The sequence below is a fragment of the Panthera tigris genome, chromosome E1, assembly GCF_018350195.1.
Source record: "Panthera tigris isolate Pti1 chromosome E1, P.tigris_Pti1_mat1.1, whole genome shotgun sequence".
NCBI lineage: Eukaryota > Metazoa > Chordata > Mammalia > Carnivora > Felidae > Panthera > Panthera tigris.
In genome coordinates this window covers 36,774,174-36,799,018 of record NC_056673.1, presented here as the reverse complement: position 1 = coordinate 36,799,018, position 24,845 = coordinate 36,774,174, and the positions used below count along the sequence as shown (strand labels likewise).

The 24,845-nt window shown below is 44.1% G+C and overlaps 1 protein-coding gene across 1 annotated transcript in view; it reads right to left on the bottom strand.

Annotated features, from left to right (window-relative positions):
* The window catches only part of SKAP1 (src kinase associated phosphoprotein 1), a 276,418-nt gene that overhangs the window by 35,312 nt on the left and 216,261 nt on the right, over positions 1–24,845 (bottom strand). The window contains exons 5-9 of the mRNA XM_042965683.1: positions 14,135–14,212; positions 13,197–13,280; positions 10,450–10,574; positions 7,356–7,419; positions 5,002–5,193 (exon numbers count right to left, since the gene is read on the bottom strand). Coding sequence (XP_042821617.1) covers positions 5,002–5,193; positions 7,356–7,419; positions 10,450–10,574; positions 13,197–13,280; positions 14,135–14,212 — 543 coding nt within the window. The remainder of the gene's footprint in view (positions 1–5,001; positions 5,194–7,355; positions 7,420–10,449; positions 10,575–13,196; positions 13,281–14,134; positions 14,213–24,845) is intronic.

Genomic DNA, 24,845 nt, shown 5'->3' with positions numbered 1-24,845 from the left:
CAATAATAATTGAGCACCTACTAATTGGAGGAGAAAGACCTGAATATAAATCACCGTGGTAAAGGCTAAGGCGGCGCTCAATTCCTGTTGAGTATCTGGGGGGGGGGGGTGTCACTAAGGAGACATGTTTTAAGCAGAATGCGTAGGGGGGCTTCATAGGGTGAACTCAGGGAGGATATTCCAGGTGAAAAACAAAACCAAACCAAAAAGTCAGCATGATTCTGGTGCTGGTCATGGTCATGATCATGGTCATGTTCTGGTTTTGGTGCTGGTCAAAGAGCCCTTGTGGCTAGGGCCCAGTGTACATAGGAGTGAGAGAGAACCCGGCCAGGAAGATTAGGCCTGATGATGGCATTGATGCTTTGATGGAGTGTTGCTTTTCTTTGAAATTGAAAAATCTCTTCTTCATAAACTTTGTGGTTTATTTATTTATTAAAACAATTGTTTTAATTTTTATTTATTTATTTTTTTGATGGGGGGGGGGAGGGACAGAGAGAGAGGGAGTCACAGAATCTGAAGCAGGCTCCAGGCTCTGAGCTGTCAGCACAGGGCCCAATGTGGGGCTTGAACTCATGAACCGTGAGATCATGACCTGAGCTGAAGTTGAATGCTTAACATACTGAGCCACCCAGGTACCCTGGTTTTCTTTTTTTAAATGTTTATTAATTTATTTTGAGAAAAAGAGTGTGTAAGCAGGGGAGAGGCAGAGACAGAGAGGGAGGGGGAGAGAGAGGGAGACAGAGAGAGAGAGAGAGGGAGAGAAATAGAGAGAGAGAGAGAATTCCAGGCAGGCTCTGCACTGAAAGTGCAGAGCCTGATGCAGGGCTCAATCCCACAAACTATGAGATCATGACCTGAGCCAAAATCAAGAGCCAGATGCTCAACCAACTGAGCCACCCAGACACCCCTAAACTTTGTGTTTTTGGTGTCTGTTTCTTTTCTTTTCCTTTCTTTTCTTTTCTTTTCTTTTCTTTTCTTTTCTTTTTTCTTTCCTTAGACCCACTATCACCATTCCCTCTTCCTGTGGGTCTGGACAACAGTACAGGGGGAAAAAGAATTTCACAGAATGCTTGTTTTCATTTGACTTAAATTAAAAAAAAACACCAGTTATATGCTTTATTATAAAGCAATCTGGTTTCTGGTTCTGTAATAACCCTCCCGGGCAGTGTGGGCAGCATCGGAATGCACACAGAAATTCCTAGGGAGAACTCTGTGTCTCTCATCCCGTTTGCTCTCCTGAAAGCTCTCTGGAGAACAGAGCCAGATTCTGTTGTCACTGCAGCTGCTGTAAGGCCCCAGCTAAAGCTGTACAGTGGTCTCTGGCGTCTTGCTGGATCCCAGCTTTGAGGCCCCAGACAAAGTGAAACCTGATAAAAGTTGTCCTTTTATGGAATATTGAATCACAAAACTGGGCCTGTGCTAGCCTGTAAAATAATTGCAGGGAGGGGTGAGAGACGGCTCAGAAAAGCCTCCTGTCTCCCACACATCGCTTTAAGAGCATTTCTTTGTGGCGGGTCCCTACAGTTTAATCTACTGCAAATGAGATCTTAAAAATCAAGGGCCCCCATATGCTCAACACGGATGTTCAGAAATCCCACTGGATACCAACCTTGAAACCATATTACCCAGGACTAACATTTTTGTGGTCTTGGCCGAAAACCTCGAGTGCTCTGGTTTTCCCTCATGGGAAGGGCGGTGCCAGCCACGTAGCAAATGCTAATTATCCCATGATCAATGTGATGTCGCACATTTAATTTGATGACCCATACATTATTCTGATTAGGAAAAAACATTTTTGTATTGACTTGGTATGTGTGATAAGCACTTTTCTCTCTACTAGGAAGCTCACTGAAATTATATTCTGGGAGGGAGACCTCACTTCCATGGTCTTCCCATAGAGACAAGGAGGCTTCTGTAGGCCCCAGCCCAAAGGGGAAGGAGGGGCAGAACCACCAATGCTAAGTATCTTCCACAAAGCACATTTACCTGTTATAATGAGACGAATGTTAGGAGCCCAAGTCATTTGACTTCGGATGGGTATGCAGTGTTAGCACAGCCCAACGTTCCCGCTGGCCGTCCCTCCACCCAGCACCTGTCCTTGCAGTAAAAACGGGCCTGAGCAGAAGGTGCAGTCCACACGCCATCTGCTCAGGATTTTCAATTTCACCTGCTTCGTACGTATAGCTGAAAATGTCCAACTGGACTGTCTCAGGTTTGGTTGGCGGGGGTGGGGAACTAGCCATTCCTCAATTTTTCAAGGAGGTAACACTTCTTATTTACACACCACCAAATTACTAGTAGCCAGCCTTTACTGAGTGCTCACAGTATGCCAGGGCTCGGTTCTAAGTGCTTTAGGCACTACAGTTCCAGGCTTCTCACAGCCTTTCTCTGTGATAGGTACTATTGTTATCCCCATTGTACAGGTGGGAAAATCACACACAGAGAGGGCTAATAACTTGCTCAAGGTCTTACATAGCTAGCAGGTGGCTGAGCAGGTGCATTCTGACTTAGAGTCAGCACTTTTACCTGCAGTATCTTGCTGTCTCTCACCTGCCGCTGCTTGGTAGATCTCGTGAGATGGAGCAGTGGGTAGGTAACGCCAGGCCCCCTCACTTTCCCTTTCACTTCCTCCAGGACTGGTAGTGTGGCACTTGTATAAGGAACAGAAACTTCAGAGGCGACAAGCTGAGTGTGTGGATGGGAGGCTGGGTGATGGAGACTTGGGGCTCAAATATTCATATCACCATTCAATGCCAATACAGCCCACCTCCAGTGCTGTCTCTAAAGACTGTGATGGATAGAGGCTTTCAGGAGAGAACCTGTTGGCTGGGTACAGCACCGTCCTTTGGAAACTTACAAAAGCAAGTAAGTTGCTCTGGCTCTCTGCAGTGTGGCTTCCTCACGTTCAAGGGACGGTTGTGGTGAGCAGAGGCTATGGCTTTCCTGGAGAAAGCAGACCAGTTGCCATGCTCTTGGAGCCCACCCCAACATCTGACCTGCCGTGAATTTTGGAGGAATGCCTTGGGACCCTCGGCAGTGCCGTGATGGCCACAGGTCGGAGTTAAGGAGGCAGGGGAAGAATGGTCTTTAAGAAGCCAATCACACACTCATCGATCCATCGTCTGGAGTAAGGTGATGGTCTCAAACTCATCTCGTTTCCTGAGGCTCCTTCTCTTTCCTCTCCTTTGCTCTGAGCATCAGCCCCCTCCTCTCTGGCCTCTTTGAGAACTAAACGTAGTACATGAAAAGGCCCTTGTTTGCTTCCCACAAGGCTGAGTGGTTCAGTGAGGTTTTCCCAGAGCACTCTTCCACAGCTGTGACCCAAAGCGGAGTGTCACCCAGCTATTTCCCCCAGCCTGGACGGGAGTGGGTAGGCTATGAGCTCCCTAAGAAGATTCTGGCCAACTTGGGGAGTACATCTCCTTTTAGGGAGTGTTGTGAATTAGATCCATTTCTGCACCCTGCTGTTGCAATGGAGCAGCCTGTGAAAGGGAAGATTCTCAGAGGAGCTGTGTTTTAATGTAGCAATTTGATTCAATTTTCCACTCTATAAAATTACCCATCACTGCTCGTTGCTTTCTAACAGACACCTTCACTCTTAATTTAACAATCCTATCGAATTCTGCCAGGGAAATTGGAAAAATTTATCACCTGTGAAATTTTATTTTCCTTTGGTTGTATCTGTTTTTGTAAAACTTCATTAACGACAATGACTTGCTGAGGAAATTATCATTTTTTTTTTTTTTAACTTCAGACACAAGAAATGGCTCGACCTCAACCAAGATATCATTTGCATAATAAAACACAACAAAAAGGCAGGGGAAGTCGGGGCTGGCAGAGGCTGGAAGTGTGAGGAGGAGAAGCAGGCCCTCCCTGGTGGGTGGGGAGGTGGGTGAGGTCCCCAGCAGGAAGGAGCCTCGCAGCCACAGCCTTGCTCCTTGACTCAGGAAGCAATGACGTGGCTCCCCACCCCCAACCCCCGCCCCCCAGGGAAAAGGCGAATGCAGTGCCGACAGGATTGGACCCTCTTCTCAGGAAGCCTTGAAATGCCAGTTGCTTACTGACCGTGCTTTTTAGCAACCAGCCCTGTCTTCAGGGGCCCGAGTGTTAGATTCACCTTAGTTCCTAAGTTCGTCTGGGATCGAGGTTTCACTTGCTATAAATTTAGGCTTAACTTGAATTTCTCAGCAGAGCACTGAACTCCTGGCAAATTTCCACAGGAGTGATCTTTCTGAATGGACTTGAAGATTCAGCGTTCCTGTGGTCTAACTACCTCACAATTAAAAGGCTCAGGCTTCGGTTTTCCACAGTCTGACCCCCACTGTGCTCTGCGCTGTTCAACAGCTGCTGCCGTTCCCACAAGAAGTGGCTAGGCGGAAGCAGTGATGACTATACGTTTTTTGAGATGCCAGCTATCACGCCTTTGGAAGAAAAGAAATCTGTACCTGGGCTTGCTGTAATGGTGGGCAGAGGAAACAGGTTTATGTGTAAGAGATGCGATCTGACTTGTGGTATGTCTGAACTAGGTCCTCCTGTGTTGTGCTCCGTCAGGGTCTTCTCAGGTTACGCAGAAGGTTTGTCAGCACTGATCTATGTCCCTTCAGGCTTCTGATATCCCCTTCATCATTTTGAGACGACTTTACCTTACTCTCACATTTACACAGACAAGAAGTTGAGACTAGAGAGTTTTGATGACCCAGCTCAAGATCCAGAGCAAGCCAACGGAGGCCAACGTGAGCTTTCTTGACTCTTTAACCTCGCTGCCGTGTGTGATAAGCTACTTCACATGGCAATGGTGAAAGACACTCCCTGATCACTTCATCCTGCTCCCAGAGCTAGGGAGAGCCTCTGGACTGGGGATCATGGAGGTGCCACTGAAGCTTCCTTGTACTCTTTTCTTCAGAGATTTGGCTTCCTCGGGAGGTTTCAAACTTATATTCTTCCACCAGGTCAAGAATTTCTAAAACTAATGGAAGATAACCAGAAGATAAAATTTCTCACCTGGTAAGACTTCATAAATATCTTCTTCCTCCTCCTTTGTGGGCTCTTTTAGCCCCACACTCCCAGGCAAGATGACGGGTCTGCACTGGGAACTGGAATTCGGGGAGTCAAGGCCATCAATATCGTCATACATCTCTTCTTCTTCCTCCTTTTCCTCCTCCTCTTCATATGGAATGGTTAAGGAGCTCAGATCTGCCAGGGCAGAGATGATAATGAATCAAGACGGGGAGAAAAAGAAAAGAATAAGGCAGGGAAGGAAAGAGGGAGGGAGGGAGGGAGGAGGAGGAGGAGGAGGAGGAGGAGGGATGAGAATAAAATATGTCAAAGGAAAATGAAACACCAGGTTAAGTGCTGTTATTTCTAATGTGGGCCTCGGTGGCAGGAAATCTACAGAAAAGGCCAGACTAGCACCGTGTCAGGTTTAAACCGTCAACATAAATCTTTCCTTGCAATAAAACTTGATCAGGATGAAGCAGCTCTGAAAAGTAGGAGTGTGCGACTGAGCGCATGAGGCGAAGGGAAGAAAATAGGCCAGAAGAGGAAATGCCAGTGTGCTGCACACTGTTTGCCAAGTAGAAAACTGGAAGGGTGAGTGATGGCCTGTGCTTCTCCAGGGGGCACAGAGCTGTGGGGACTATGGCAGCTTCCACAGGGTAGCTGGGCTGCCAGAAGCTCATCTCCTCCATGATCTCACTGCGGAGTGTCAGACAAGTTTGTTTATGAAGAGGAAAAACAGGAAAAAGTGGAAGAAGAGGAGAAAGTGAGATACAGAAAAATGTAACAGTAATGCAAGACCAAATAGAATGGCTGAGCTGTGTTGGTTACCATGCCCTTTTGCAACCGCACAGTCTGGCTGACCTCAAAGTAGGTCGCCGCACAGAGGATGTTGAGCCATTGCGGCACTGGGGAGCACAGGGCAGGAGAAGGAGATTGGTTTTTTATTTTAATGGGGAACTGGGAAGGTTCGTGCTCTGATGTCTAGGACAGAATGCTCTCTGAAACCCTGCTGAGGGGCCTCTGCAGGATGGGCGAGTGCCGTCAGGGTACTCTGGGGAAGGAAAGGATGGAGAGACATCTAACGTTCATTTCAAAACACTATAAAGCTGTTTGGCTTGATTAGGCATTTAATAAAGATTTTGCAACAATTTTCATCTGAATTCTGGTGCCACCTCATTTGAGGAAGGGATCAAAGACACATTTGTGGCTTAAACCATATGTTATTATTTTGTTTGTTTTAAAATAAAATGGAATGAATAATTTCTTCAATGTGGGATTCTGAAAGTACCACAGGGTACAGCTCAATAAAGCTGCTTTGAGTTTTATTGAGGCTTACACACTTAGGGGTATATTACACGCATAAATCCAAGGCACCTAGATGAGAGTGTACCCTGTAGTCTCGCCATCAATGTTCATGTTTGCCTAGTTCCAGTCTATTATACGTGACGCTCTTGGTAGATGCAATAGTTTGTTTTTGTGATAGCAAAGGCATAAACCGAGTAAAATAGGCAATTCTTGTAATTAAAGCTCTGGTGCTTCCTTCTTTTTCTCCACAATAAAATCTCACAGCAGAATAAAAAACAGAGACGAAAAGGCTCGGTGTTTTTGGGTTGATGTGCTCCTCCTTAGGTCTTGGCCCATGTATAAAGTTGGTGTTTCTGCCTTTCTGCAGCGGCAGGGTCTTGCCATGATGGCGTATCGTGGGTTATCTGATGCGAAGCGACAGACTCAAGTCGGCTACCTCTACCTGTCAGGCCACTCCGGACTAGACTTCCAGGGCCACTGGCACCGCTGTGCCTGCAGGTCGGCCAGCAGAGGGCACTCTAAGAGTGGTCATTTAACATCTTCAGGCAGGAGGACTTCCCATCCCAAAGCAAGGAACGTTTTACTGTGGTTTGGGAAAGAACAATTTGCTTCTAATGTCCAATGGCCATGAAGGCCACTTCGATGAGAATAGATTTCTACTTCTTACTAAGTTTAAAACGAGAAGACTTGGGACCTAAATTGCGTCTAGGCAACTTTATGTTTGATATCACAACTTTCCTTTCCAGAATATAAGGGGTTAGAAGACACCTAATTGAGCTAAGCTGGTTTTCAAAATCTCCTTGTCTAGTGGGTACGGATATTACAGAGGTCATCTCCACGTTGATTCATACTTGAATCAACTTGAATCAACTCCACGTTGATTCATTACTTTCTGATTCATACGTGGTACTATTTGTTGTTATAACATAAGGCTGGTAGAAGGGAGAACAAGCAGATAAGAAGTACAGATTGAAGGCTGTGGATTATATTTATGCAATATAACTTCAACTGCAAATCCACTTAAGTATTGTTTCTGTAGTAATGATACTTACCCTTTAACAAGAAACTTATTTGATCCACCCAGTCTCTGGCCTCAGCTGGATTAGCAGCTGTAAACTAAAGAAAAATTAGTGAATTAATTTATGACCTTCATGAATTCATAAAATTTCCATGAATCCCATAGGGAAGTTCAAAAAGGAGAGCCTTGTGAGTTAAGTTGCGGAGTCAAGTTGAAAGCTCAAGAGTCTCTGCTTAACTATTTAGAAAAAAGACCAAAATCTTACTCAGAGTGATATTTCCCTTCAGCAATTCTGTATACCCAATGTGGACTACTATTTGAGTCCGGACATTCATGTTCATGTGCATTCATTCGATTATCCATGCATTCATCAGACATTACTTTGAGAAACGTTTACAGGAAGAAAAGAAAAAGCAAACCAAAATTCCTGACTGCAAAGAACAATGCATCGGTCAGGGAGACAATATACACACTTGCGATGGGAACACTACAAAGAATGTTCATCTGGTAACAGGTAGATGCTGAGAGAGCAAAGGAGCACTTACTGTCACCTGGAGTAAGCCAGAGAAGCTTGTGGAAGTAATACTGTTTTGGTTGGATTTTACTTATTTATTTATTTTAATGTTTTTTTTTTATGTTTATTTATTTTTGAGAGAGACAGAGAATGGATGGGGGAGGGGCAGAGAGAGAGAGGGAGACACAGAATCCGAAGCAGGCTCCAGGCTCCGAGCTGTCAGCACAGAGCCTGATGTGGGGCTCAAGCTCGTGAATTGGGAGATCATGACCTGAGCAGAAGTCGGACGCTCAACCGACCGAGCCACTCAGGTGCCCCTGTTTTGGTTGGATTTTAAAAGAGTTGGCAGAAACTGCCTGCTGGAGGGAACCATGTGCAGAGGATTAGGAATGAGTCCACTGTGTATGGGGGAAGGAAGGCAGATCAGCTTGACTGGAGGACAGCGACAGGTGATGCCGGAGTGCTGTGGGTTAGGGATGAGTTGATGAGAGGGGCTCTGAGTACTAGGAGTTCAACCTAAAATGCAGGCAATAGGAAACCACCGTAAATTCTAGCAAAAGGAGCAGGAGATTCTTTCAATAGTTGTGGGTAGGAGGGGTTTGAACAGGGAGGAATGGGAGACAGAAGACCAGCTAGAAGGCTATTTAACTAGTCCTCTGGGGGAGGTGATGAGGATGGCCATTGTGATGGCTGTGGGAATAAGTAAGAAGGCAAAGATCCAAAAGATATTGTAGAGGAAGAATCCACAGACCATGGTAATGACTTGGGTTCAATGGGCCAAAGAAAAGAAGTAAACAAACTCTACATTCTGATTCACAAAACCAGCCAGTCAAGCAGCAAGCCTTAGTAATTTTTTATTTTAAATGAATCAACTTGAAGTGACTGTTCCTGAAAAACATTTTTATCATCTGGCCATTAGGGTAAGACAAAGATATGCGCTGTGTAAGAAACCTAGATTCCTGCTTAATACTTATTAATAGACATTGTCATTCTTGATTTCTTAAAAACTCATTTCCATAAAAAATATCTAAGGAAATTGATTTAGACTTGTCATATAAATTTTTATCTGGAGGAGGCACCATCAATACTGAATAATAAAAATAACTTAGAAACATACCAAGTATATTCATCTATCACGTACATATCTATAAAGGATTCTCTAGCAAAGTTTAGTGTTAAGATAAAAAATTTGCGGGGGTGGGGGGCGCCTGCGTGGCTCAGTCAGTTAAGCGTCAGACTTTGGCTCAGGTCATGATCTCGCGGTCTGTGAGTTTGAGCCCCTCGTCGGGCTCTGTGCTGACAGCTCAGAGCCTGGAGCCTGCTTGGGATTCTGTGTCTCCCTCTCTCTCTGCCTCTCCCCCACTCGTGCTCTGTCTCTCTCTGTCTCTCAAAAATAAATAAACATTAAATAAATAAATAAAATTTTGAAATTGCATATTGAAGACCTAGGTTGTTTTATCAAAACGGGAGTTAAGATACTGTAGAAACATAAAACGATGGGTACTGAGAGCCATCTGAAGAGTCAAAGGCTTACTCAAGTGAGTGATATTAACCTTAATATTAACCTTAGCATAGCTTTTCTCGTTTTCCATAAGTTAGCTAAAGAATGGTTTTAGTGGGGTGCCTGGGTGGCTCAGTTGGTTAAGCGGCCGACTTCAGCTCAGGTCATGATCTCGCGGTCCGTGAGTTTGAGCCCCTCATCGGGCTCTGTGCTGACCGCTCGGAGCCTGGAGCCTGCTTCGGATTCTGTGTCTCCCTCTCTCTGACCCTCCCCTGTTCATGCTCTGTCTCTCTCTGTCTCAAAAATAAAGGTTAAAAAAAATTGTTTCAGTAAAATCGTGATAAGATAAAAATTACTAACAACCAGGAAACGATATTTGTACACATACACACACATGTAAAAATATATTTTTGGTGAAAATCATGACATTCCCTTATTCAGAGCTTTTTATTCCTTTAGTTAAATCCACTACTTATTATATTACCTACTATATCATATCAAATATATAAAAATGAACGCAGTGAAGAATCAGCCTTTCCCACCCCAGAGCAGGTCCTCTAGTCCCTCCAGTTATCACTGTTACTACTCACTAATCATTGTCACCAACATCTCAGAAATCCTTCCAGAGATACGCAGTGTGTCTACACACAGGAAGATTATTTTGGATAGCGAGATGAATATGGGAAAATAACTTATTTTTCACTCTACAGTCCGATTTTTCTTTTTCTGGATGTCATGGAAGGAAGTGAAGATAATCAGGGAACGAGTAAAGAGAATGGGAATTAAAGCGGTGAAGTTAGAGATGATGAATGAGGAACTGGGTTGTGTGCTGCAACAGACAAGACTCTCACCTATGGAGTGAGACCAGGAAGGGGAGGGGTGAGGAGGTGGAAGCCAACCAAAGGCGGTATCTAGGATGAGAGTGACAACACAGAGCAGGAGGGAGGGCGCCACATGGCACAGGTGAAGACATGTCAAGAAAGAAGGTCTTGGTAAGAAGTGAGCAGGTAATGAAGAAAGGATGGAACGCAGCATAGCACCCCCAGCTCGCACACAAACGTGGAGCGAAGCTACAAAGCAGTGAGGACCAACCGTCTCCTCGGCTCATCCTACCTCATAGCTGCGCCTGTCCTGGGAGGTCAGTTCAAAGCAGGATTCTTTCTTGGAATCTTTTCGCAGGTGCGGGGCCATCCGGACACTGTAGTCCTTAATGAGAAAGGTCCCTTTGGGCTGCTTGCCTGCAAGACAGGAAAACCCCCTGTGTCCCTAGAGAAGATGCGACCAAGGGAAGGCGTCCTCTCTGGTATGTAAGCTAAAAGCACAGCAACAGCTGTTCTGTCCCCGAGGAGCCACGATAGTCAAGGAAAGGTCATTAAGGAGGCTCAGGAAGGGGCTACTATGACAGTGAGGCAGAGATCACTGCCAAGCTGGGGAAATGCAACATGAAAGGTTATTTTGCCAGAAGAGGACAACGGAGATGGAGAATTTATTAGAATGTTAAGAGATCTATAACAACAGAAAGGAGGAATTATTACAGCAGGGAGAGTGTGGCTGTAAACGTGAGGCTCTTGAAGGCTATTACAGAACCCTGCAGCGTTATTTCTATCAGGGCCAGCAGAGCTGACATTTGAGGGGAAGGGACAGCAGCTCGGGGGCATTATAAGTTCCCGGGGTCCCCTCCTATGCCCTGTGTGGTATTTGGGCTAGACCGCTCTCTACCTCCTGCTGGTCCGGAGGGAATTCATGCGAGAGGGAGAAGAATTAAAACTCAGTATTTTGTCCCCCTTCCCAGAGGTCAGATTGGGAAGTGGCATTGGGTGATGCGGAAGGAGGGAAAGGACCCTAAGGGAGGGAAAGGAGAGACCACCCTGGCTGTCACTCTCTTTCTAAAACATAAAATACTAGGAACGGGAAAAGACGGGGTGGTTCCCAATGATTTTGTGCCCTCCTGGTGTAGTTCAGGCAGAACATACAGAGGAGTGGAACCACAGTGCCTGGGTGATGATTTGTGTCCCGTTATCATGTGGAATGAATTGCTGAAGACATGCTTTTTGAGGCTGATGGTGATAAGGTGGCAGTGGGATGACAATATTAGGAAAAGAAAAGAAAAGAAAAAGACTCCATCCTTACCTGGTTGAGCTAAAGGAAATACACACAAACACTCACTACGTCCTAAGAAAATGTCTTGGGCACAATAAGAAGTAACTGGCGAGAAGGGAGCCATGCAACAGTGCTTTCTGACACGGGAATCTTTTTTGTTAAAGTATCTCTCCTTGTTCTAACTGGCCACTAAAATGTTTTGTTGTTTCTTTGGTCACCAGGTTTTATTTCAGCCTGACGGCAAAATGGTCCATAAAAGTCTCCAAGTCTCTCCCTCTCCCGCTCTCTCACCTTGAGTATAGAGGATTCGGAATGAATGAACGTGACACCTGGTTTTATATCCAGATATGCCAACCACTTATTTAAATGCAGCTGGCATGAAGAAGAGTTTTACAATGATATACATGGTATATTAGTTTTAAAGTTTAAAATAAGAAAATTGCCCCTGGCGGGCTCGTATATGCCTAGGATCCAGGGAACAGATTGTGGTTGCTGGCTCGGATGGTGGTCTGGGCGTCGGAAGGACGCTGGGGGTGTGTTACTCAGGTTTTGAGCTATGCTGCTAAGATCGCCATGTAGGGCTTCACACTTCACCCCTACGTGGGAAAGTCTCTGAGGAATATAAAAGGGCGAACCCAAGACGAAGCCAGCGATAACCTGTGGCAGGCAGAGAGGCAGCGTGAGCCGCTGGCCTTGAAGCCCAAGCACAAATCTTAAAGATGCCAGGTCACCTGGCAAAGGTGCTGTTCTTGATGCCAAAGGCACGGCAAGTCCAAAGGCAATTGGGTAGACATCTGATTATTCCCAAGACTGGATATCTAGGCATTGGGAGATGCCTCGCCCTGGGAAAGAAGGAAGAGAAGAGGAACGGGGAGTGACTGGAAGGAAAAGGAAGGGTGTGCTCTGAATCACTGGCCTCTGTGCCGAGGTGGCAGAGCCCAAGGAAAGTCCCCACAAGACCTGATGCTTTGCAGGAGGGTATCCCCTCTTTGCAAGTTTGTGTTCACTGACAGTGATCATTTTTAGGCTTTGTTTAGTCGTCGCTGTCTCCGGTTTATGCTTATATCCTCTGTTTCTTCTCGTGAACTTAGTGACTGTGCTCAGCACGGATGGGAGGCCTTCTCGGGAGAGCGTATGAGTGGTGTGCTTGATTGACTCAGTGGTGGCTCATTTAGAAGCTGCCTCTGGCCTGAGTCAACACTTCACTGCTGCTGCCATCTGGCTGGAGGGTGTCTCCTGGGCACAGCAGCCATTTGGGTCTCAACACTCCACGGCTCTAGGGATGTCCACGGGACTACTTCCCAGCATTCCACAGGATGAAGTTGAAAGCATAATCTTCGAGAGTCTGGACCCAAGGGTTCTGTTTCTGGGCCAGTGGCAAGCTGTTTAAATCTTTCTCACAAGTTTTCCCCCCAGTATTTTAACTATATTATTAATATCCATAAAGAGTTTGAGATTCTTTAAAAAAAATACCAAAGTGTTCAACCTTGATAATATTGTGTTATTAGTCATAATAAAAGACAACCTTTCGACATGCTGACCACACCGTCCTAGTGTTTAAAGTGAAAATAATTTCTAAATTGGCATCTGAGTTTTTGGTGACGGACAAGGTATTACTTAACAGCCTCTTTCAGTCTCCCAAGCGTGTCCCTTTATGGGTGTTAGTTAAGGACTGCTATCTTGAGATCTAAGTGCTTGAGAATTTACGAAGTGCTTGCATCCAGGAGTGAGCTGCTGCTGTGCGGATAAAGAACACTTACTTTTCTCGTTAGCATAGTAGTAGAAGAGGCCTCTGCTGATGACACACCATCGTTTCTGCCATTCCGATCCAAAGAAACTATGATCTAAACGGAACAGCAGTAAGGGGACATAAATTCAGGTAACTACAACCACTGAAGAGTCCGTAAAGTCCAACAACACACAGTCCAGTGTGTTATTGTTTTATTTCCTAGGTTAATGGACTGTAAAACCCTCCCGTTCACTCCCGCAGGTTATCCCATATTGACTCAGAGTCCAGAGGGCTCGCTCCGTTAAAGGTCCAGATTCTACACGGGGTTTGCCTGTTCTGACCTCTCACAGCTGTCTCGCTATTTATCTTCCTTGATATCTTTCAGGTTCTAATCTCATCCAGTGCTTTTCAAATTCTCTATGATCCCTTTATGCGGTGCCTTTTAGCAAACCAAACTGATGCTCAGGCCATGGGCACAGGAAAGGCTTTCTTTGTACTAAAGCCAATTTGCTTTTTGAGTGCTAAACTTGGGACCCCGGGCCTAGGATGGCGGTATCTATTCTCATCCAGTGAGCGATGGGTCAAGAGGTGGGTTCCTCTGAAACTTGAAACTGGGCTGCTTCACATAGGATATAAAATGATACTCTTGGCCACGGTTTTGCTCTATGGGAGCACACAGAGAGATGAGAACAAGAGTATCATCGGCAATTCATTCAACAAGGATTTATTAAGCACCTGTTGTGTACCAGGTGACCAAAGCAGAACCAGTTCCTATTCTGACGAAACTCACAATCTGCTGAAGATTTGGGGGGCGCTGGACTACACCAGACTTCTCTCTTGCCTTCCTTTTGGTCTCCCAGCTCCTGAGCGCAGAATTGGGCATAGAGACAGCACTTTCTACATTAGCCCTTTTTCCTCATTTCCCTTCCCTTCCTGGACTGTTCTGAGACCTGTGGGTCTGATCAGTACCTTTGCTTTTCTTCTCCAAGTATCCTTGCTTGATGATGTTATCCAGCTCTTGAGCTCCTCTTGTGATGTCTTCCACTCCTGAAAGGAACAACGGCAAAAATGCTTTGTTGAAACCTGGCAGAGTTTTCATTTATTTAGGCAACTTTAGATAATCTACATTAATGAAGGGGGTGCAGAAGGGCAATTGCTTAAGCACAGCACAAAATAAGATAATTTTTATATGATTGGGGAAAAAGCGTAAATTTTCTTTCTTCCTCATTATATCTAACGCTAAAATCACTTACAATGATCTAAACATACATTAGTTTGTGCAAGGGGAGGTAGCCTAAATATGTACTGATTGGCAAGAAAAGGACTCCAGAGAATTAAGAATTTGCAGTGGAGATAAGCTCCAAATTGGATAACCACACTGAGATCATCAAAAGTCAAATGAATAGCTACCAGCAGAGAGACGCTTTAGTGAGTGATAGCGTTCACCATAGACGCAGCCACCTCCGTGAGAGCAATAAACACACACTCACTCTTAAAACACACACACACACACACACACCAAAACACAAAGCCACCTAGTGAACATAAATTGTATTAAGTTCACACAAAGAAGGGCTATGCAAGCTGCACTGACAATAGCCACCAAATCCTGGTTTTGTCCAAGTATGGGAAAGATCCTAACAATGGTAGAAGCCTTTACCAAGAGAAGACTCTGGAATTGACATCAGCCTTTAATCGTATGCTGCTAACATCCTTGACTTTCAACTAGCCTTGTTAGGTACCAATTTGTTGAGAAGTCAAGATCCTCATCCATCTTTCGCCACTAAGGTGTATACTTCTTTTATAGAAGAGAGGAGTAAAGGACAAAAAAAGAAGGGATTTACTCCTTAAAAAATCAAATGAAACAAGAACGCAAAAAATTCTTAAAAAAAAATACGCGTCCATATTTCTTTTTTCTTTAAGTTGATTTATTTTTTTGGTAATCTCCACACCCAATGTGGGGCTCGAACTCATGGCCCCAAGATCAAGAGTTGCATGCTCTTCCGACTGAGCCAGCCAGGTGCCCCCAAGTCCATATTTCTTAATTAGGAGAAATAAGGAGAGTGGGCTGGCAGGATCCTAATGTTTATTGTTTTTAGTCTCCAAAACCAAAGCTCCTTTGGTTTCCCTTAAAAGATTTAGAAAGCAAAACAAAATACAAACCAACTGAAGGGACAACCACATAGGAATCAACTGGGTCACCTATACAATATCTTGAGACTTTTGGGTGAAGTAATTTTTTTTTCAATTACGCGATTGTTTTTTGAAATTTTCAATAACTAACATTTATTCAGTGGTGGCTATGAGCTGGCAGTTTACTTCTTGCTTAAAATATTTCTTGTTTAAAAATAACTTAAGAATTTTTTTATTTTAGAGAGAGAGAGAGAGAGAGAGAGCACGAGCATGTGTGTGAGCAGAGGAGGGACAGAGGGAGGGAGAGAGAGAGAGAGAGAGAGAGAGAGAGATAGAGAATCTCCAGCAGGCTCCACACTCAATGTGGAGCTTGACGTGGGACTCGATCTCATGACCCTGGGGTTATGACCTGAGCCGAAATCAAGAGTTGGACACTCAACCGACTGAGCCATCCAGGCGCCCCTAAAAACAACATTTTAAGACAATTTAAAATGCAACTAAGATTACCTTTTGCTTCTAAGTTGTTTTGAACTTAGTTTTAAACAGAGATCTGAAGGGCTTTTCTTTTTTAGTGTGTCTAAGTGCCTGATTCTTTCTATTTGTCCTTATTGTCAACTTCCTTGTTCATGGACTATTTTCATTTGTGTGCTCTACGGTTAGCAAACTCTGTGGCTGCTATAAATCCTCCCAGATGGGTCTCAGGGTGCACACGTGAGATGAAGAGCAGCAAAGGGAAGTTCATTTGCCTAGGACCCTTTCATTTCTCCCACCCTTCTGAAAATTCTAATACCTCTCTGGAAATGCTCTCCAAGAAAATAGAAACTGATCTTATGGAGGGTGGAGTGGCCGGGTTGAGGGCCTGATATGGTTGAGAAGGTCCTTTGCAGGAGAGCCTATCCTCTCTGCAGCACTATCAAAAATTGCTCCTAGAGGCCTAAAAATTAAATGAAAGACACGGGAGATGAGAAAAACAGGATCCCCTGAGCTTGGAGTTTCTATTTCTTCCTGCAGTTTTTTTTTCTTTTCTTTTTCTTGTTTTAAGGTCTTGTTAAACTTAGAGACACAGATTCTAGTTAGAGATGCCGAGAGTCTGAATCATAAAAGACATGTTAAACGTTCTATTAGAATTCAAACCTCCTTTTTTAATGCAAATCTAAATGCCATTTTATGGAACATCTATAATTATGAAAATGGGAAGACATTGCCTCGTGTGCGGGGAGAGTCTGTGAGTATGAATATTACATTAATGTGCCCACACCAGCTCACTGATCCTGCTGGCAGGAGCATAAAAAATGCTTGAGTGAAACTTTTATTTAGATGTTAAGACTCCAGGCCCCAGCGGGGTGACAGAGACAGTCCCTGCGAGTTGCCATCAGAAAGAGAGCTTGAATTGAATTACCCAGGGGGGAAGGAAGTAGTGATGAGCACTGCTTCGCTTATTTAATTTCATTTACTTTCAGTACATTATCAGCATGAGGCTTTTCTCTCCCCACCAACCGAAACCCAAGAATGCCACCACCAAGAAAACAAAGACATAATGCTGCAGAGACGTTTGAACCTCGAGTCACTAATTCTAGGAAACTAGGGTCAGTACCATCACCGCCTTCTCTCCGAAAAGAGTCACACTCAGTTTGCTGAAACTGGGCAAAAAGGGAGCTGCTGACTTTTCTCTCTTGGTCATTCACCAACAGATTCTGAAGAGCTAGAGATATGGTATTTTATGTGCTGGGTTTTTGCAAGATGTGTTATGTTGCTTTCTTATTAGAGGGAATCTGTACTGAGGAACTCTCTTCCCTGGTTTCCCTTATGGGCAGTGGAAAAAATGGGATGAAGCGAAGGTGAAGTTTGAAATGGCTATGGAAAACAATTAGGAAATCAAATCAAAGCAATCTCTATTCTAGCGATTGTCTATTGTGTGCAAGGCACTGTGTGGGGAGTCTAATGACAGAATTGTTCTCAGTGTAAGTTGACACTGAGCTCAATTTCATTAGCTCCATGATCTATCAGATAAATCCAGACAATCCAGATGGGAAGCCACTGTGGCAATCAAGCTGTCTCCTACTTCGGTGTCAGCTCAGTGTCCTACTGATCAAGAACCAGTGATCTTGAGGACGCACCACGTTGGCCATGGTCCCGGGGTGATGAAGTAGGAGGAGCCTTGTATGCCTGAATCCACACCTACTGGCAAATGAACAGGTCTGCAGAGCTACTTAATGTCTAATAGGAAGCATGTAAATGCTTTGTAGGATGATAATAAAAACAGGAAGAAGCCACAAATAATTGCACGGGTTGCTATTTTAAGGCCAAAACATTTATATGTAAGTATACAATTTTTAAAAATAGTCGAGCCTTTTTGTCCATTACCTGAAAAAAAGATATCACCATCTTAATGAAAAAATAGAAATGATTTAGATTTATTGGGAAGAAATGGCCTTCTTGGACAAACCTAAGGGTGCATCACAGTGTATCAGCACAAAACAGAATTACATTCGTGTCATCATCTCTCTCTACCACTGCACTTAACTAAATCTCCCAGAATAGCCCATATAAAGAAAAGATTCACTTAGCTGAAGGATGTGGGGCCGTAAAGATAAGATCAGCAGAGAAGGTGTTACCTAGAAGTGATGGCCACCCAACTTTCGTGGCAGATGAAGATAAAAGAAATTCTCGGACATCTTTCTCTCCTCATCCAGATTCCTTTAAACCCTTGTATCCCACCCATACCCAACTCTGCAATAAAACACGACGGACTAGGATTCCGTCTCTCAGCACTAAACATGACTCTTCAGTCAGCTATGGACAGCAACAACAATGGGGACCTTTTGAGTGTGATACATTTCCATAAAGCAGTCAATAAAAAAGACATGGGAGCTTATGTGAGTCACGGCTTATTTAATCAGCTGCGTTCTAGCCCACTGAGAAAAGAGAATTGGAGAAATCACTTGGCAACACCACAGCACAAGGCTAACAGTACGAGAGGCCATGCAATCTCGTTGCAAAAAGGTCACAACCCCTGCAGAACTGGGCAGGTGCCCGTGAACTTCCCTTAGAGGCAGCTGGCTGGTTTCTTGCTAAGCCAACCTGAAATGAAAATCGATGATTAAGAAAAAAAAAAGTTTTTTATGTTTATTTATTTTTGAGAGAGAGAGAGACAGAGTGTGAGCGAGGGAGAGGCAGAGAGAGAGGGAGACGCGGGATCCAAAGCAGGCTCCAGGCTCTGAGCGGTCAGCACAGAGCCCGACGTGGGGCTTGAACTCACGAACCACAGGATCATGACCTAAGCTGAAGTCGGATGTTCAACCGACTGAGCCACCCAGGTGCTCCAAATCAATGATTTTTTAAAAAAACATCTTTTGTTCAACTGCCACCCCCCCCCCCCCTTTAAACTGTGGACTTCTCCCATTGTCCCTTTTCCTTTTAACCCAAGTTCTTTCCAATTGTTTGGAAAAAGGGACCAAACTCCAGCCTAGAGACTGAGAGCTACCAGGGGTGAATTTCAGGCAGGGTGAAGTTTATCAGGTTCCTCCATTAAAGTACCTGTGATAAGGGCCCCAGGGGATTGGGTGGATGAGGTTGGAGAAAATCTAATATTTGGAGGCGGGGGATGACTATGTTCCATCTGGTCATAGATGGTCTAGATGGTCTAGATGGTTCCATCTGGTCTAGATGGCTGGTGTACGTGCATTGGCAGACGGGTGACAAACACACAGTTCACAATGCCTCAAAATGTACAAAGGGGAAGAGAGTATTGCAGGGAGGGTGAGGGTAGTATTCTCCTGGCTGGTGGTCGCTGGTCCTAAATCTCCTGTGTAGTTGGTTTCTGTGGCCTTTGTAAAATACGTTCATTACAGTTTTCCCTCAGCTTCTTGACCGTCTGGGCTGCTTTTTTGCCTTTTTTTTCTCAGTTTTCGGGAGCCAGTCAGTAAGTGACAGTCAGTCTGAGGTGTCGGGTGTGTTCAACTTCGAAGCATGACACTAACAGGGAAGTTGGTTTCGCAGACTCTTCCTCCCTTAGTCTCTTGGGACAGCCTCACAGAATTCTCTAACTTCCGTGGTTCTATTTGCTACCCGCCTCCGTTGACACCTTCACACTTTCCTGTCATTTTGCTTCACTTATTAAGGAATTTACACCAACACATGTGACACATGTGAGGTGAAAAATTCTAAATCATGAATAATAATCGACTTCGGATTGGAAAGTTTCAGAGATGCAGAAAGACCGCTCAGACGGCTTTAATTTCGTGGAGGAATAACTGGGATGCACAGGAGAGGAAGAGGAGGGGACTCAAAGTACTTGGTCAAACTCTTCAACAAGCCGTGGCAGAAGAAGCTAGAAAACAAAACAAGGGGAATTAGAGCAAGACTGAAGGTCTAGCCGTAAGCAAACCAGCACAGGAGACAACATTCGGGAGATCTTGATGGACTCTTGTCGGCCCTCAAACTTTTTAAGGTCTTAAAAAAGATCTGTTAATTCAGGTTACTGGATCTCGCAATCCAGACCAGACTATAAAAATCTGTGGAAGAAACCTTGTTATCCTGAGGATAAAGAAAATTCATGAGAGATTCTAGGCCAATAAGTAGTACTAAGAAAAAAGGCAGATAATTGATGAGGGGAAAAATTAAAACTAGGGGCGCCGGGATGGCACAGTCCGTTAAGCATCTGATTCTTGATCTCGGCTCAGGTCATGATCTCAGTTTGTGAGTTCGAGCCCTCACATTGGGCTCTGTGCTGATGATGCAGAGCCTGCTTGGGATTCTGTCTCTCCTTCTCTCTGACCCTCCCCTGCTTGTGCTCGCTCTCTCTCAAAAATAGGGGCACCTGGGTGGCTCAGTCGGTTAAGCGTCCGACTTCGTCTCAGGTCATGGTCTCGCGGTTTGTGAGTTCGAGCCCTGCGTTGGGCTCTGTGCTGACAGCTCAGAGCCTGGAGCTTGCTTCAGATTCTGTGTTTCTCTCTCTCTCTCTGTCCCGACCCCACTCACACTCTGTCTCTCTCTCAAAGCTAAATAAATGTTTAAAGAAAAATTAAAAAAAGAATAAAACGAAAAAAATAATTAAAACTAATGTGTTTTAATGAAAAAACCAAATAAACTTTTAATCTGCATTTTATAAAGCATGTTTATATCTCATTTGAGCTTCACAACAGTCTGTGAGGTCTGTATTATTATTAGTTCTTTAATAGCACTCTTTATGAGTGCTCTTTATTAGCACTTTACAGACCAGGAAATCTTTTTAAAATTTCTAAAATCTTTAAAAAAAATTTTTTTTAAACATTTATTTGTTATTGAGAGATGGAGAGAGACAGAGCATGAGCATGGGAGGGGCAGGGAGAGGAGGAGACACAGAATTCGAAGCAGGCTCTAGGTTCTGAGCTGTCAGCACAGAGCCCGACGTGGGGCTCGAACTCACAAACCGAGAGATCATGACCTGAGCCGAAGTTGGATGCTTAACTGACTGAGCTACCCAGGTGCCCCAGGAAACTGAGTCTTAGTGAAATTACTGAACTTGCTGAAGCCTGCTCAGTTGGAACACCCCATGCACTTTCCACCACCCTGAGCCTGAGTTGAGGAGACGCACTCAGGGTGGCTGAGGAAAGACAGGGTCTGCCAGCCTCACTCTCCCACAAAAGACCCCATTTAAGTACAGAAAAAGAAGCAGACAAGTGTGTGGTTATTCTAATACTTGATGTCAAAAAATTATTATTACTATTTTTACAAATATTTTTTAAAAAATACAATTTATTGTCAAGTTAGCTAACATACAGTGTATACAGTGTGCTCTTGGCTTTGGGAGTAGATTCCCATGATTCATCGCTTACATACAACACCCAGTGCTCGTCCGAACAAGTGCCCTCCTCAATGCTCATCACCCATTTTCCCCTCTCCCCCATGCCCCCCATCCAGCTTCAGTTTGTTCTATTTAAGAGTCTCTTATGGTTTTCCTCCCTCTCTGCTTGAAATTATTTTTTTCCCCTTCCTTTCCCCCACGGTCTTCTGTTAGGTTTCTCAAATTCTACACATGAGTGAAAACATGATATCTGTCTTTCTCTGACTGACTTATTTCAACTAGCATAAATATCCTCCAGTTCCATCCATGTTGTTGCAAATGACAAGACTTCGTTCTTTCTCATTGCCAAGTAGTATTCCATTGTATATATAAACCGCATCTTCTTTATCCATGTAGGGACCTCATCAAGATAAAAACCTTCTGCACAGGGGCGCCTGGGTGGCGCAGTCGGTTAAGCGTCCGACTTCAGCCAGGTCACGATCTCACGGTCCGTGAGTTCGAGCCCCGCGTCGGGCTCTGGGCTGACGGCTCGGAGCCTGGAGCCTGTTTCCGATTCTGTGTCTCCCTCTCTCTCTGCCCCTCCCCCGTTCATGCTCTGTCTCTCTCTGTCTCAAAAATAAAAAATTAAAAAAAAAAAAAAAAAAAAAAAAAAAAAAAAAAAACCTTCTGCACAGCAAAGGAAACAATCAACAAAACTAAAAGGCAACCGATAGAATGGGAGAAGATATTTGCAAATGACATATCAGATAAAGGATTAGTATCCAGACTCTATAAAGAACTTACCAAACTCAACACCCCCCAAAATTGTTTTAAGATACTATATTTATTTAACTTTTTTAATGTACCGGCTGACTAATCTATGGAATTGCTTTCCAGGGCAGGTCTGTGTAAAATCCAAGAAGTCAATAGATACACAGTACGGAGCACAATAAAAGAACATATGAGAATACAATAAAAGGATACACGGGTAAAGAAAATACAAGAGGAAGCCACCTGGAGCTCTCACAAATGGTGCTTGGTCACCAAGGTTTGGAAGATGTCTTTTGATGCAAGAGTGGTATCTAGAGGAATGGTATCCAGTGTAGGGCTCAAGCAGGAATCTTGAACGTGATGTATTTACTCTTTAAGGAAGAACACTTGGTTTAAAGAGAAAGAAGATTTAGAAAAATGTTTATTTTTGAGAGACCGCAAGTGGGGGAAGGGCAGAGAGAGGGGGACAGAGCCTGATGTGGGGCTCGAACTCACGAACCACGAGATCATGACCTGGGCTGAAGTCGGATGCTCAACCGACTGAGACACCCAGGTGCCCCAGGAGTAAGATTTTTAAGCCAAATAGCCCAAGTTGGTTCCTTTTCACAAAACATTCCATCAACAATGCCAAGCTACAAGGTAACATATGGAAACTATGACAACTCATGGAGGATGAAGAACCTTCTTATTTCTACAAAGAGGCACCACACTAATCGTCGGAGGGGCCTGTGGTCTTAGGGGATGCTCCTCTTCCATGTCTTCACGTTCAGTGGGATTTTACTTGTAAGAAGTGAAAGAATTAGAAAAAAGCCCTTCCAACTCCAGGTATGCTAACTTCAACACACTATTTCTAGCATCTAAATAAATGGTAATAGCAATCAGCAGCATCTTCTAAGTGTACATATTTCACTTTAAAAAATATATTTTTTTAACGTTTGTTCATTCTTGAGAGACAGAGCGTGGGGGGTGGGTGGGGCAGAGAGAGAGAGAGAGAGAGAGAGAGAGAGGAAGACCCAGAATCCGAAGAAGGCTCCAGGCTCCGAGCTGTCAGCATAGAGCCCAACGCGGGGCTCGAACCACAAATTGTGAGATCATGACCTGAGCCGAAGTTGATGCTTAACCGACTGAGCCACCCAGGCGCCCCTACATATTTCACTTTAAAGAATGACTCACTCAATATAATAATCCACTAAGTCTCAATCATCGAATCATGACACAGTGGTGTTTTTGATCAATTGAAGGTGTTAATCTACAGGGCAGAGATTCCAAATAATTCCCTTTTAGAATAAGAATGGATTCGAAGTTTTTCTTACTAATATCATTCATCTGCATTCTGATATGCTTTCTTAAGGGAAAAAGCCAATCAAAAAATAATTTATAGCTTATCTTACTTATGCTACAATCTATGGTACTAAATACATCAGATGCACTATTACAATGGTGGGAATCAAGAGCTTCCCCAGTGCTTTATCTCCTTGAGAAAATCGTGTTTCTTCAAAATCACAGGTGTTCCATATTAGTGGGCCGAGCATATAAATGTGGGTGGACATGTGTCATGGTGGGAAAAAGGCTGAGAAGTCATGGGATCTCCACACAAATTGTTTAACTCAGGAAGTCTCTTGTGTCTTCTGATTTTGTTCATTATGCGTACCTGTAACCCAGCACCCTCAGCTTTATTTTTATCCTACGAATCCTAGAACCACAAAGATCCAAGCTACCTGAAGTCTCTTTAGTAGCCAAACCACAGTAACTGGCAATCATACAAAGTGAGAATCTTCATACAAATCCAGGCAGCAAGGCTTCAAATGGCCTTGCGACTCTAATAAGTAGGTAGAGAGGATGGAAAATGCCAAATCATCTTTTTACAAAACTTTGAAGGATCGCTGTATTCCCTCAGGTCACCGTTAGATAGATATGTGTCATTTAAAAGCATATCTATAAAGTGAATGACAAAATATCGTTCCTAAATCTATTTATTTACTACTCCGCTGGGCTGTGATAAGAACACGGGGGAAAAAAAAGAAAAAAGAAAAGAGCCTTGCCTAGGTTTGGAAGAATTTTTTTTAAATTTTAAATTGGTTTGCCTTCTATTTGTCTACCATACTGTGGCCAGAAGTCATTTTTCTGAAACACAGAAGTGGTCACGTCACCTTCCTGCTTAAAGCTAATGGTTCCCCATTACTTATAGGGAACCATTACAGGGTGGTATCGAATATCACCGATCCATTATAGGATGAAAATCAAACTCTCCAGCATACAAAAACTTTAAAATATTTGGTCTCACCGATTGTCCAGTTTAGTTTTCTTCTAAGCCCCATACCTCCCAATGCTCCAGCAACAGTAAAAGTAACGAACTGCCGTCTGGAACATGCCATGTACTGTACACTACAGAACTTTGCTCATCTGTTTTTCCTCTTTGGGAATTCCTCTCTCTCTTTCAAAGTAGGGCATGCTCCCCCTACCCCCTTTTAAGTTTGTTTGTTTGTTTATTGAGAGAGAGAGAGAGAGAGAGAGAGAGAGAGAGAGAGCGCCCTGTGCTCAAGTAGGGGAGGGGCAGAGAGAGGGAGGGAGAGAGAGAGAGAGAGAGAGAATCCCAGGCAGGTTCTGCACTGATGCGGGGCTCTAACTCATGACCTGAACTGAACTCAAGAGTCAGCTGCTTAACCTACTGGGCCACCCAGGCGTCCCAAGGGCGTCTCTTTTAAGACTCAATTCAAATATCACATCTTCCCTGGATCTTTCTATTTTTGCCATGTAGAATTATACACTCCCTCTTCTGTGTTCTAATGCCATTTTCTATAGGGCATTATTACAGCACAGTCTTGGCTCCCAGGGGCCCTTTTCCCCAGTACTCTCCAGTCTTGACTTAGTTATTATGTAAAGCTACTATGAACAAGGGAATTGAAAAGGGGCTACTGCTGCAAAAAGGAATACAGCTGTGGGTCTAGGTAGAAGGCAGTAGGAAGGATAGCCTAGAAAGGGGAATGAGGGTAAAAGTAGGTCTTGCATTCG